At 57.7% G+C, this 13,840-nt stretch overlaps 1 protein-coding gene across 1 annotated transcript in view; it reads left to right on the top strand.

Moving 5' to 3' along the window:
* The window catches only part of CRTC1 (CREB regulated transcription coactivator 1), a 77,888-nt gene that overhangs the window by 57,320 nt on the left and 6,728 nt on the right, over positions 1-13,840 (top strand). Inside the window, 8 exon segments of the mRNA XM_047696901.1 lie at positions 4,285-4,364; positions 4,367-4,417; positions 7,366-7,677; positions 9,775-9,879; positions 12,917-13,013; positions 13,619-13,671; positions 13,673-13,708; positions 13,710-13,806. Coding sequence (XP_047552857.1) covers positions 4,285-4,364; positions 4,367-4,417; positions 7,366-7,677; positions 9,775-9,879; positions 12,917-13,013; positions 13,619-13,671; positions 13,673-13,708; positions 13,710-13,806 — 831 coding nt within the window.

The following is a 13,840-nucleotide window of genomic DNA, read 5'->3' as shown; positions in this document are numbered from 1 at the left end:
CCCCACCATTAGGACCCAGCCCAACCTGGACCCCCTCCACCTTGCATGACCTCCACCTGTCTGCCCTCCACCCGACCCCTAGCCTCTTCTCACCCAGAATCACCTCGTGACTCTTGTCTGCTCAGCACCTTGCACGGGTCCTCATCTCCCTCCCAATGAAAACCCGAGACCCCTGGGGCCTGGGAGGTCCAGTTCACCCTCCAACTTGGTCTCCGCCCCCACCCCTACCTCTGCTCCCTACACCATCTTCTGTCCAGCCATGCAGGGCCTTGGCACATGCTGCCCCTCTCCCACAGTCCTCCTCTTCCTCCGCAGGGCCCCTCACCCACTCCATCCCCACTTATACCTCCTCTTCTCGGTGAGCCATCTTGGTCCCCTGCCCACACAGCCTCATCCCGGTCTCACTCTGCACTGCTTTTCGGCACTCACCCTGCTGCTCTTGAGTCACTTCTTTGTTCAGGCTGAGCTCTCCTGTGTCCCCACTATGACCCCGCTGTCCCCAAGTCCTCGCTGTCATTCTGCACCCATGTGGACTATGGGATGTGTGGGTTTGCATCCAGGGAGGAGATAAGGCAGCCCCAATAGCCTTGTGGCGGGACAGGCAGGATGGGCTATGGGGGGACCCCTCTGTGAGTCTGCACATGTCAGGACTTGGCGGCAGTGCGAGCACAACTTTGCTGTGCCCTCCGTCCCCCCGGGAGCCAGCGCTCATCCCATCCATCTTCGTGTCACACCTCTGCCCCAGGTATGATGGGCAGCACCATGCGGGGTTTCGTCAGGGAGAACCACGTGCTCCAGTTCACATCTGCCGCAGCCCTTCTGGCTCCGCAGGGAGAGCGGGCTATCGCGAGGGGCGGCAGTGCCAGGGCAGGGCCCCATCAGACACTCTAGAGAGACTTCCAGGTGAAGTTGGCTGGCTTGAGAGCTGGGTCAGTGTGAGGAGCAGAGGACTTGAGGAGCCCAGAGTCGTTCCTGGCTTTGGTGCTGATGGGCAAGAGGCAGGGCAGGGGTGCTGAGAATAATGTAGGTGTTCCTAGGATTCTAGACAAGGACGTAGAAGCCAGCGCAGTACAGAGGGGAGCAAGACCCTGGCCTAACACTGAGGCTCTGTTTCTGCTTGTGCACCCCTGGCCCCGTGCCCACCCAGGCTCAGCCACCAGGCACAGGGCGCCAGCCCCCGCTGTACTCCCCCCAGCCTCAGGAGGGCCTAGAAGACAAAATGAGCAAATTCAGGAGCGCCTGGGACCGACAGCCTCCTGAGAGGTGGGTGGGCAGGCAGCATCCACACGGGCCTGCATGAGGCAAGAAATCGGAAGTTTGGCTCTGGGGATGCCGGTGGGGGGCCCCTTGTGCAGATACTGCTGTTTCCTGGCCCCCCGTCTTTCTCCTCACGTCTCGCCGTGGCCTCCAGAGCACTACCCCCTCCTCCAGAGGGTCCTTGGCAGCCCCCAGCACCCGCCCGGGAGCTGTGCACCTCCAGCCCACGCCGAGTCTAAACAAGCACAGGAAAACACAACACATGTGAAAGCCATAGACGCGGGAAACAAGCGCAGACCCCGAGTGTGGGGGCCCAGACCCTGGCCCTCCTGGCTGGGAGCGTCCGCCCAGTAATGTCTGACATGTGTTCGGTTGTTTGCGAACCTGCCGCTCGAGCAGCTCGCCTGGCAGGGGCTTCGCTCTCTGGGCGCATTTTAAATCAGGCCGAGCCGCCGGCCCCTGGCACACGTGGAGATCACCACCACCCCCCCACAGCCCACCCGCCAGTCAGAACGTGAGCCCCCTCGAAGAAGAATGGGAGGCGTCCGCTGCCAGGGAGACAGCGGCCCCTCTCGTCCTCTTGAATATTTGCTGAGGTCGTTTTCCTGGTCGTTGGCCAGAACCCGGAGGGAGGGCAGGCCCGGTCCTCCTTCCTGGCACAGCTCCGAGGCCTGCCGGCCCCGCACACAAGGCTTGCGTGCCTGAGGCTGGGCCCCTGCCACCTGGCTTGCCCTCCCCTGGCAGCTCTCCCTGCCCGCCCCAGACTTCCCTTCCAGCTGGCCTCACTCCTTTTCCCAAAGGTGATCCAGGTTGCCAAAAGGAATTCAACAGCAAGGCGTCTGTCCGCTCTCCTGGCCCAACTGGCCTCTCCCGGGGTGGTGGCCCGCCAGTGTGAGACCAGGAGCTCACCCTGCAGCCCAGCAGAGGATTAAAAACCCCCCTTGTATTCCGGATAGACAGAGGCCGGCAGCGTAAAGCGCAGATGCGGCCTGCCGGTGTATTTTGTCTGGCCTGTGGTTGCGTGCGTGATGTCTGAATCAACGTTTAAAATCAGGACTAAGTACATGTTAAGACTCGAGATTTCTGGCTTCTCTGAAGAATTGGAAGGCCCACCAGTGGTGGTTGAGGTTCTGTGCCTTGAGATGGTCCGGTTTGCCCCCAAGCCCCGTTGCCCCCCTGACCCTGTCTCTCCTGGCCTTGGCCTCTGCTGCTACTGAGTCCTGACATCACTGCCCTCCCTGGTGTAGTGTGTTCTCAGCCTGGAGACATAAGAGGCCGTGAATGCTCAGAGAAGGGGAGGGAGCAGCCCGTGGGCCTGACTCTGAGCGTCCTCCTACCAGGCATCTCCTGGACTCTACCTGCTCAGGCTTCCTGTCCATGCTGTGCGTGCAGCAGCATGGTTCTGGGGCCCAAGGTCTGTGCATAACCTGGAAACTGGGTCTCTGCCTTGGGAGCCCTCCGCGGTACCAGGCCCTCCTGCAGTGCACGGCTGAGTGGAGCTGCCAGGGCGACTGAGGGGAAGTGCAGGCGTGACCAGGCTTGCCTTGCATGGTGAGCAGCTGCCCGGGGTAGAGAGAAGACTGCCCATCCTCTCCCCTCGGTGCATGCTGGGTGTGCTCCCACTGACCTGGGAGCCCGCTGTCTTACCTGCTGGAACCAGGTTGATCTGATGCCCTAGGCAGGATGGGCCCAGCTCCCCTGGGTGAGTCAGGCTCCTGCATTGGCCTTAACTGCAGGCCAGACTGTCTTCTGAGCCTGCTCCCAGCCTCACCAGGGGCCTCACAGTGAAACTCTGAGGGTGGCTGTTATCATCTCCATCTCAAGGATAAGGACACCAAGTCTGGGAGATCAAGCCAAGCCCCGAGGGCTCTCCTAGGCATCATCGGGAGGCCTGTTGCCTCCCTGGCACAGCGCCCCAGGATGGGGCAGGCCCCAACTGCTACCACACTGAACTTGACCTCACGCAGCTCCCTCATGACAGACGCATTCCAGGGATAGGATTGCTGGGGGAGGGGCTCAGGGTGAGGGAAAGGGCAACACGGAGCCTTCCTGATGGAGCTCAATCAGGAACATAGGTATTGTAAGAAGGTAGAGAGAATTGAGGTTCCAGCAGGACTGGTGGTCCAGCATGGAGAGCACAGGAGGTGGAGAGGTGTGGGGGGAGGGGCCGAAGGAACAGTTATAGGGAGGAGCATAAGGAGAGCATGAGGCTTTAGAGAAACTGCAGCCTCTGGACAGGACCAGCTTTCTTTTTTCTTTTCTTTCTAAGTATTTTATTTTATTTATTTATTTGAGCGTAAGCACGCACACACTAGCCGGGAGGGAAGTCTGGGGCAGAGGGAGAACCAGACTCCCCAGCCGAGCAGGGAGCCTGACTTGGGCCAGATCCTAGGATCCTGGGATCATGACCTGAGCCAAAGACAGACGCTTAACTGACTGAGCCACCCAGGCGCACCCAGGAGCAGCTTTCTTGAAGCTAACCCATCCCCAAGCTGGTGTAGGCAAAAAAGGGCACTGATTATCTCCCCAAACCAGGAAGCTCCAGTATGGCCGGATGCAGGGCTCAGGTGCCTCCTCTACCCCTCAGCCCCTGATTCTCCAGCTGGTTCTTAAACTTGCAGCCACGAGATGCCCCTTCCTACACAACTCCAGATGTCCCTCCTTGGAGTTCATCAGAATTCCCAGGGCAGGCTCTCATTGGGCCAGTCTGGTAACATGTCCATCGGGGAGCCAATCATGTGGTGGTCCAGAGGCAGGGAAGTGCTGATTGGCAGGGCCTGTGGGTCACACCCCTCTTAGAGGGATGATAGGTTCAGTGGGAGAGTGTCGACCAACATGGGGATAGGTCAGGAAGAACAGAGCCCACACAAGTACTGGGGCCTTGGAGGGGGCACCCTGGGTTTGGTGATCAGGACACCATGGATTCTGTCTGATTGATTGGGCTGTTCTCAGCAGTGATCGTGGTGTGTGAGCGGCCCTCTGAAGGCTAGAGTCATGCCCACCCTTCTCTCCTGTCCTCCCTTTTAGGGATGAGCACACCCGGCTCCTCAACCGCAGCACCGCCCGCTGGCGTCAGCCCGTTGTCCCTGAGCACAGAGGCAAGGAGGGCCAGCAGCCCAGCAGGTGTCACCACCCTCTCCCAGCGTCACCCATCACTCAGGTGTGAGGGCCTGGTGGGGTGGGGGAGGTGGTGGGCCAGTTTCTACCTCTCTGGGAGACCTCCCCTCCTCCCTGGGGTCATAGACCTCCTGAAGAAAAGGTTTCCCACGCTTTTGGCTGTTTGTCAAATTTTCAAACACACGGAAATGGAGTGTTTTCTGGCCTATGTGTTTTCTGTGTGTGTTTTCCTTGGCCTGAATCTCCCATACCTGTCATGGGCGGATTCGTGTGACTGAGCATTCTTCGTTGTGTTACTTTCCCTTGAGGATCTAGTTCAAATTCTCTGAAATAAAGTTTAGAGTTATTTTGTTAACATTTTTTTTTTAAGATTTTATTTATGTATTGTCAGAGCACACACAAGCGGTGGGGAGGGCAGGCAGAGGGAGAAACAGGCTCTCTGCCAAGGAAGGAGCTCGATGCAGGACTTGATCCCAGAACTTCCGGAATCACGACCCTAGCCGAAAGCAGACGCTTAACCAAACTGAGCCACCCAGGCGCCCCTAGAGAGCTTTTTGTTTGTTTCAGTTTACCATAATTTTGTTTCATTTGCTTTTTGGTAGGTCATGTGTGTTTAGGAAATGGTCTCTTTCATCTAGGTGATCCGTTTGTGCTGGCATACAATCGTTCAGGCACTCATAATCATTTTTCTTTTCTTAAGTCTATAGTAATATTCCCACTTTCATTTTGATTTCAGCAATTGATTCTTTTTTACTTAGTTTATGGCCACAAAAACAAGTTAGGAAGTGTTCCCTCTTCGTCTGTTGTTTTCTTTTTGGGGGGGGGGGGAAGTGTTTGAGAAGCACCGGTGTTGTAAACTCTTTAAATATTTGGTAGAATTCGCCAGCAAAGCCACTGGTCTGAGCTTATCTTTATGGGGAGGGTTTTGTTTTTAAGTTTTCATTTAAATTCCAGTTAGGTAGCATACTGTGTTGTAGTAGTTTCAAGTGTGCAGTATAGTGATTTGTCACTTCCACACATCACCCCGTGCCCATCACAACATGTGCCTCCTTAATCCCTGTCACCTGTTTCCCCCATCCCCCCCCCACCTTCCCCCACCTCTGGTAACCAGTAGTTTATTGTCTGTAGTGGAGTCTGTTTTCTTGGTTTGTCTGTCTGCCTCTCTCTTTTTCCCCCTTGCTTGCTTGTTCTGTTTCTTAAATTACACATATGAGTGAGATCATGTGGTATTTGTCTTTCTCTGATTGACTAATTTCGCTTAGCGTTACAGTCTCTAGGTCCACCCATGTTGTTGCAAATGGCAAGATTTCATCTTTTTTTTTTTTTTTTAAAGATTTTATTTATTTATTTGACAGAGAGAAATCACAAGTAGGCAGAGAGGCAGGCAGAGAGAGAGGAGGAAGCAGGCTCCCTGCTGAGCAGAAAGCCCGATGTGGGGCTCGAACCCAGGACCTGGGATCATGACCTGAGCCGAAGGCAGCGGCTTAACCCACTGAGCCACCCAGGCGCCCCAGATTTCATCTTTTTTTAATGGCCGAATAATATTCCATTGTTTATATACCACACCTCCTTTACCCATTTATCAATCAGTGGACACTCGAGCTGCTTCCATAATTCAGCTCTTGTAGGTAATGCTGCCATGAGCATTGGGGTGCATGTGTATCCCTTTGAATAAGTATTTTTGTGTATCTTTGGGTAAATCCCTAGTAGTGCAGTTGCTGGATCGTAGGATAGCTCTGTTTTGAACTTCCTGAGAAACCTCCATACTGTTTTCCATGGTGGCTGCCCCAGTTTGCATCCCCACCAACAGTGCAGGAGGGCTCCCCTCTCCACGTCCTCACCAACACCTGTTGCTGCTTGTGTCGTTGACTTTAGCCATTGTCACAGGGGTGAGGGGTGAGGTGATATCTCACTGTAGCTGTGATTTGCATTTCCCTGATGGTGAATGATGTTGAGCGTCTTTTAACGTGTCTGTTGTCATCTCTATGTCTTTTTTGGAAAAATGTCTATTCATGTCTTCCGCCCATTTTTTAATGAGATTATTCATTTCTTGGGTGTTGAGCTTTGTAAATTCTTCCTGTGTTTTGGAAACTAACCCTTTATCAGATATGTCATTTGCAAATATCTTCCCTTGGGAGGTTTTTAATTACTAATTCAGTCTCCTTTCTTGGTGTAGGTCTATTCAGATTTTCCATTTTTTCTTGATTCAGTTTGATAGTTTATGTTTCTAGGAATTTGTCCATTTTTTTATCCCTAAAAGATAATATTTTTGGTGTTTTTGTTTTGTTTTGTTTTTTGATTGAGTAAAGCGATAGAAGTTTGTTAAGTAAAGATACAGAAAAAGCTCTCCAGAGTGAGAGGGGTCCCAACAGGGTCACCCACCAGGGACCTTCTGAGCCTAAGTAGGTACAGAAGGGGGTGCCCACCTCTCTGTGTGGGGCACAGCAGGAGGAAAGGCTCGTTGGGAGCAGAGCACTTCCAGCTGGATTAGAAGTCCAGGCCCCATCCAGCTGCAGTCTAACCCTCTGTGGCCCTGGGCAAGGCCCTTTCTCGGCCTGTGCTTTCCCAGTCCAGGCTCTGGATGTCCCTTTGTTTACCTGTGACATCTTTGGTGAGCATGTCAAGCATGGTTTTTTTTTTTTTTTTTTTTTTGGTGGAAAAATCAGCTGTAGTTTATTCAGTACCTATAACACAGTACCATGTCGGCCTGTTCACAGTATCTCCACTTTATGGAATAAGAAACAAGCGCACAGAACATTAGGAACTCACGCAAAGTCAGCCTCGAGAGTCAGGACTTGAGCACCGTGTTTGGTTTGTTTTTTAACTTCAAGGAGTCACCAAGGTCTAGTGCTGTCCAACAGAACTTTCGCCAGTGATGGAAATGTTCTATGTATGTACTCTCTGACATGGGGTGTTCCCAGGGACCAGGTACTCCCAGCCTGGCCCCTCCTGTCTCGTGGCCTCCCCCCTGACGCCCTCCTCTTCCCCCAGGCTGTGGCCATGGATGCCCTGTCTCTGGAGCAGCAGCTGCCCTACGCCTTCTTCACCCAAGCAGGCTCCCAGCAGCCGCCGCCGCCGCAGCCCCAGCCCCCTCCACCGCCGCCACCCGCGTCCCAGCAGCAGCCGCCCCCGCCACCCCCGCAGGTGCCCGTTGGCCTCCCCCCAGGTGGCCCCCTGATGCCAAGTGCCAGCTTGACGCGGGGGCCCCAGCTGCCCCCGCTCGCGGTCACGGTACCGTCCTCTCTCCCCCAGTCCCCCCCAGAGAACCCAGGCCAGCCGCCAATGGGGATCGACATTACCTCGGTAAGCCCAGGATGGGGTTTTGAGGGGCCTGGCTGGGGCGGTGGGGGGCTCATGCAGGAGTATCCCAGAGGCTGTGGGAGGCCCCCACTGGGCTCCCAAGACCCAGAGACACTCAGGCATCTGGCTGAAGCTTCCTCGAGGTTCCACTTCAAGGCCAACTTGGCCAGAGGTCAGGGCTGAAGCAAATACTGCTGGGCTGAGGTTGTCATCTCCTGTGTATAGATGGGGAGGCTGAGATACGAGCAGGGATCATTTGACCCAAACTTCACTCGAGATGGGCCATCTGTGTCTGGCTGCCAAGGCTCCCCCATGGTCCTTGACGCCCAGTGCTTCAACCTTTCCCACCTGAAATGGTTCCTTGGAGGCGGGGAGGACGCAGAGCTCTTGGGACCTGGGGATAGATTCTGGGAGCCGGAGGCACAGGGGGAACTTGGAGGAGAAGGGATAAAGCTCCCCCGTGGTTCAGGCAGCATGGTGCAGGGGCCCAGAGGTGCAAGGTAGCCCACGGGCCTGGGCCTGGGTCTGGGCTCAGGGAAATGGGTGCTAGGTTTTGACCTTTGCACCCCCAAAGCTTCTTGTTCTGGCTTTTGCCCTGGTGGCAAGGGGCTGATCATAGCTACCTTTGGCCATATCCAAGGAACAGGGACCACGTTTGGGGTACAGCAAGCCCTCTCCACTCAGGTCCTTGGCTGTCAACCCCAAGATAAATGTCTTCAGAATATCCTGTGCTCTGCAAAGACTAGACCCCCCCGTCCCAGGCTGGGCAGCCTGGTTGAATGGAGACCTGTTTCCAAGCTGCTCTGACCCTTCATAGGGCAGACCCCAGGGGTCCCTGGCCAGGAAAGTGTGCAAGCCTTTTCTTTGTCAGATGCACAGCTGGTGTGGGAGCAGTCCTGATGGTGGAGCCTGCCTGGGGCACCTCATTCCCTGAGTGGTACCTCACTTCTGAGCTGGGCAGACAAGGGAGGCATGGGTGTCCGGGCAAGGGGCACAGACATCACCACCCCAGGCTTGCAGGCCGGCGCGTGTGCATCCAGGCACCTTCACCAGGGACTTCCTGACTTCCTTGGAGCAGGGGCTCTGGTGGCCACTTCCTTGGGTTTGTGCTGACTCAGCCAAATAAGGAAAATGTCCCTCTGGACATTTTCCTCTTTTCAACCCTGAGACGGCCCGGGCCAGTCATTGCCAAGTGACCATGCTAGTGCTTCCAGCACTGATACCCTGTTAACTGAGCCCCCGTGCACCACCCCCAGGCTCCACCCCTGTCCCAGACTACTTGGAATGGGCCACTGAGGAAATGGGGGAGACCGAGCGTTTATGGGGCCCTGGGCTGGTCCTCTGGGCCTCAGTGAACAACAGGCCCAGAGAAGTCAGGCAGCCTGTCCAAAGGCACACAGCAGGTCCTGGCTGGACTGGGAACAGAGCAGGGTCTAAATCCAGGTTCCCGATGCAGCCCATCCTGTCCCTGGGGTGAAGCCAAGCCGCCCCCCCCCCACCATCCCCACTCCTTCAGGTGAGGAGGTTGCTACCCCGTGGAGGTTTCAGGACAGCATACCCATCAGGCTTGTCTCCAGTGACGCTGCTGATCGAGACTGCCCAGTGCTGGCTGTCCTGCAGCGTGCCCTGGATGGCCTTTGCTGTCGGTTCCACCAGCCCTCAAGGTGGGCAGGACGTGCCTGCGCCCAGGGCTGGAGCTCAGAGAGCCGAGGGTGCTGCCCGGAGTCATCAGGGAAGGCAGCACCTCCCTGCCCTGCCCTGGGCCTCCTGTGCCCTGCTGTGTGTGGGTGTGTTTGTACACAAGTGTGGCAGTGTGCACAAGTATGTGGGTGTGGGTTGCATTCATGTGGGTGCTCTGGAGCCCGCCGTGCCCTTCCCACAGCCCTCCAGTGTGATTCCAGGAAGCTGGATTCTCTTGACACCACACCCCTGGAGCCCCAAAAGGTGCCAGGCTCAGGGTTCAGGGACCCACACTTCTGGCAGGTGCTCCCCTGCCAGGTGGAGAGGGGCGTCTTTGGGGGGGTGGACAGTGGGGAGCGGCCTGTCCTAGGACGCCAGGCCTGGGGCCCCTCGCGCGTCCTGACCTGTCTGTCATCACAGGCGCCGGCCCTGCAGCAGTACCGCGCTAGCGCCGGCTCCCCGGCCAACCAGTCTCCCACCTCGCCTGTCTCCAATCAAGGCTTCTCCCCGGGGAGCTCCCCGCAAGTAAGGGACGCCGCCTCCCCTCTCCCAGCAGCCTGCACTCCAGCCCCAGCACCTATCCCCCTGCCGTCTGTGCTGCGCGCGCCTCATTCCATCCCATCTCGTCCACTCCGGTGCGGTGGGGAGCAGAAGGCCCTGCCCACCTCCCCGGCCCAGCCCAGAAGCTGCCACGTTCCCGCTGTGTCTCTGTGGCCTCTGCGGAGCCCCCTGCCTGGAGGTGGCAGGCTCCTCACTCACATTAGTGATATTAGTATTGGCCCCACCCCGGTCCCTTGCCTGGCAGGCAGGGACACCTCCACGTGTGGCTCAGAGCATGTGTCCCACAGCCCGTGCACCTGTGTCCTCGCCCCCCGCACCTGCCCGCACGAGGCTCTCAGCGGGGTGCGGGGGGATGTTCTCCTCCCACTTTGGGGGGCGTAGCTGAGGTGACAGCTGGCCTGTGGTTGGGGCCCCGACTCCTCAGGTTCTTCTCCCATCTGCCTCGCTGGAAGGCAGGTCCTCACAGGAAGCTTCTCTGAGTGGTAGTGCAGCCTCTCAGGGCCCTCTGTCCCCGTCTCAACAGATGAGGAGACTGAGGCTTTCTCAGGCAGCAGAAGGGCTTGACCACATCCATCAGACTTGGCTTTCCCCCCAACACCATTGGACTCCAGTTTCTGATGCATGTACATGCACACATACCCCCCTCCGGATTCCTCAGAGTTTGCCTTGGTGCTGCTCTCAACCCATGGCCGAATTCCATCTGGAACATTCCACCAGAGGAGAAGAGGTGCCCACAGAACTACATCTGGGCTCGAAATTTCCATGCTGCAGAGCCTCCTCAGGACCCCGCCACTCCATCTGCAAAATGTCACCAAGCTGAGAGACTCCCAAGAGCCGCTGCCATAGGGCAGTGCCTCAGGCTCTGAAGCCTCATTCTTGGCCCAGAGGGCGATAGGACTTTCCTTCCCTGCTAAAGAAGGGAGAGGAGCTGTCCTACCAGGCAGGACCATACAAGAACAATGTCGGGCTCTCGTGTCCCAGGCCACGTGCCCTTCTGTCCCCATCTCCCCAGTTCCCAGAAGTACACCCAAATTGGGCCCTGTGTTGAGATTGTGGGTGTCCTGTTCAGGAAGGCTGCCCCCATAGTCCCATCTGCCATAGGAGGGGTCCTGCTGGGGCATCTGTGTGCGGCTTCTTGCTCCACAGGCAGGTGGGCAGGGTATTAGTGAGCTCAGAGAAGCCGGAGGTCAGCCTGGTGTCTGCCAGCTCTAGATCCATCCGTGTGGGCTCCCAGCTCTGTGGCTCCCGAAAAGTGTCCAGTCGCGTCACGTGGTGTCACAGGATGCTGAGGGAAGGGAGAAGCAAGTCCAGGCAGGGGAAGGGGCAGGTGCCGCCTATTCCTGGGGCTGGACCTTGACTCATGTCCCTTTTTACATAGGAAGCAGGACAGGAATTCAAGGGTGGAGCGGATCTCTCGGGAGAGGTTTGCATAGACCAAAGTGGGTTTGTCTATCCTAGGCAGGAAGTGTGTTGTCATCTCGTCAAGCCCACATCTGTGTGTCCGTCAGTCTGTCCATCCATTTACTGGGTGCTGGCGAGGGAGGTGGGCTGCTTAAGAGGCTGTGAGGGCTTTTAGGTTGTCCGGACTCAACCAGACCTGGGCTTAAGATGGCCCAGAGGCTCGCTTGGGGGCAGACTGTGCTGGGTGGAGGCCAGGCCTGGCTTCGCACTGCAGCTGGGGCTCTAGGTTGCCTTTGGTGGCCCTAGGGGCCAGGACCTCCCATCCCCAACCTCCCCAGCCTCTCGGGTACACGTTGTATCTGTCTGACCGTACCCTGGCCCTTAGGCAGCTGGCCTTCGGTACTGTGTTCCTCCCTTCCACTCTGAGTGGACCTTTCTGGCAAAGTCTAATGGCAACCTCACAAAAGAAACCTTAGCCTGGGTGCCCTGCTTGTGACCGGCCCCTTTGAGGCCAAGGCCGTGGAGATACACAGAGATAACCCATAGACCCAGATAAGCCAGGACAGGAAGCAGCCCTCCTTTACGGGGAAACCCAGCCACAACCTTGCAGCTCCCTTTTCCAGACCTGACGCTGGCTGTATTTAGGGCAAAGGGGGGCTTTTTTGCCACATGGGCTGTTTTTCTTTCTGCTCTCAGCTCACTCACCAAGGAGGAAGCAGAGTTGGGTCTGGGCTGCGGATGTGTTTCCTGAGGCCTGGTGCCGCGGGTGAGGTCTGGCCACACTGTCCCTCCTCCCTTGCACATTCCACCAGGCTCTATCCTGCCATCTCTGTCTGGCATCATGGGAGTAGGCAGGGGCTCCAAGCTCCTGTCCTGTTGTCTTTACTGCCTCTGAGGGTCCCCAGTCCCCCGCTCTTCTCTCAGCAGCAGACCTGGCCCCCGGCTGGCCTTGTAAGAGCAGGAGGTGGGCTCCCTGCCCACCTATGGGCCCTGGGGTCCCCCAGGCAGGCAGTCAGGGGGAGATAGCCGGGCAGGGGGCTTTCCATGTGACTGTCCTGTGCTTGCTCAGCTGGCATTTGGCTCCGTGCACCCGTCCTGTCCACGTGTATATGACCTGCCACCATGTCCCATGTCTCCCTGGGGGCCTGACAGGGGTCACCAAGTGCACTGCCCATCCTGAAATTCAGAACACTTCCCTCCTTGGCCCCCCACGTGTTTTCCTCTGGAACTTGTTGGGGGGGTTTCCTGATCCCTGTGGGCCCCCTATCTTCTATCCGATGGAAACAGGGTCACCTGTACTTGGGCTCAAGCAGAGGAGAGGGGGATGGTGCCTTGGCTCTTGGGGTAGAGAGGCCCTCCAGGGGCAGGCGGTGGAAAGAGGCATCCTGAGATGGGGGGGCACCTCTCCATCCTGGAAGGTGTGGGCTCTCTCCCAGGAGGCCTGTGAAAGGTGCTCAGCCTCCTTTTTCCTGAGCACCCTCCGGGAGGTTCCAGGGGCTTCCCTATGGGCACAAGCAGCCTGTGGGAGGTCCCCCGCCCTGGCAGCCCACGACCTGGTCTTGGGGACCATGATGACAGCAGGCCTTTCTTCTGTCTGCAGCACTCCTCCACCTTGGGCGGCGTGTTTGGGGACTCGTACTATGAGCAGCAGATGGCGGCCAGGCAGGCCAATGCTCTGTCCCACCAGGTGAGCGGGTGCCCGGGTCACAGCGCCCACAGCAGACGCTCACCCGGACCCCGCCCGCCCCTCGGGCGTGAGCTTCGCTCCTAAGGCTCCCTCCTGTCTCCAGGCCTTGGAGGGGGTGGCTTGGCTTGGCCTCCCCGGGCGCTTGTGCCGCGCCCACAGGATGAGGCCAACAGCAGGGGGGTGGAGGGCGGGCAGCAAACACAGGGACAGGCAGCGGCTATAGCATTGGCGCCTCAGCGTGGGCCGTGCATGTGGGTTTGCTGGGGAGGCGGAGCTGGCTTTGCGTGGAGGTCAGGGTCAAGGGCATGTGGGCATGAGAAGGGTTGGCCACTTACTGGAGCAGGTCACTCACCCATCCATCCTTCCATCAATCCATCCATCCAGCAAGCCCTGAAGGGGCAGTGTGTGGACAGACCCGGGCAGGGTCAGAGATGGAGGAGGGGGGAGACCCTAGGCCATACGGTCTCCTAGTCAACAAGCCCTCTGGGCACAGGCACTGGGCATCCCCCTGAGGAGCTGGTCCCGGCGGCTGCAGGACAGGTCAGCCAGCAGCAGGCAGGGGCTCAGCAGGGCCGGCCTCATGCCTGTGTGCTTCCGCCCCCCCAGCTGGAGCAGTTCACATGATGGAGAATGCCATCAGCTCCAGCAGCCTGTACAGCCCGGGCTCGAACGCTCAACTACTCGCAGGCTGCCATGATGGGCCTCAACGGGCAGCCATGGGAGCCTGCCGGACACGCAGCAGCTTGGCTACCCCAGCCACAGCAGCATCCCCAACATCATCCTCACAGTGAGGGCCCCTGGCCGTGGCATCCTGGGGCTGGGGAGGGCTACTCTTGG

The sequence above is a fragment of the Lutra lutra genome, chromosome 1 (genome assembly GCF_902655055.1).
Source record: "Lutra lutra chromosome 1, mLutLut1.2, whole genome shotgun sequence".
Lineage (NCBI taxonomy): Eukaryota > Metazoa > Chordata > Mammalia > Carnivora > Mustelidae > Lutra > Lutra lutra.
The sequence above is the reverse complement of the archived record's forward strand: the minus strand, read 5'-3'. Positions and strand labels throughout refer to the sequence as shown.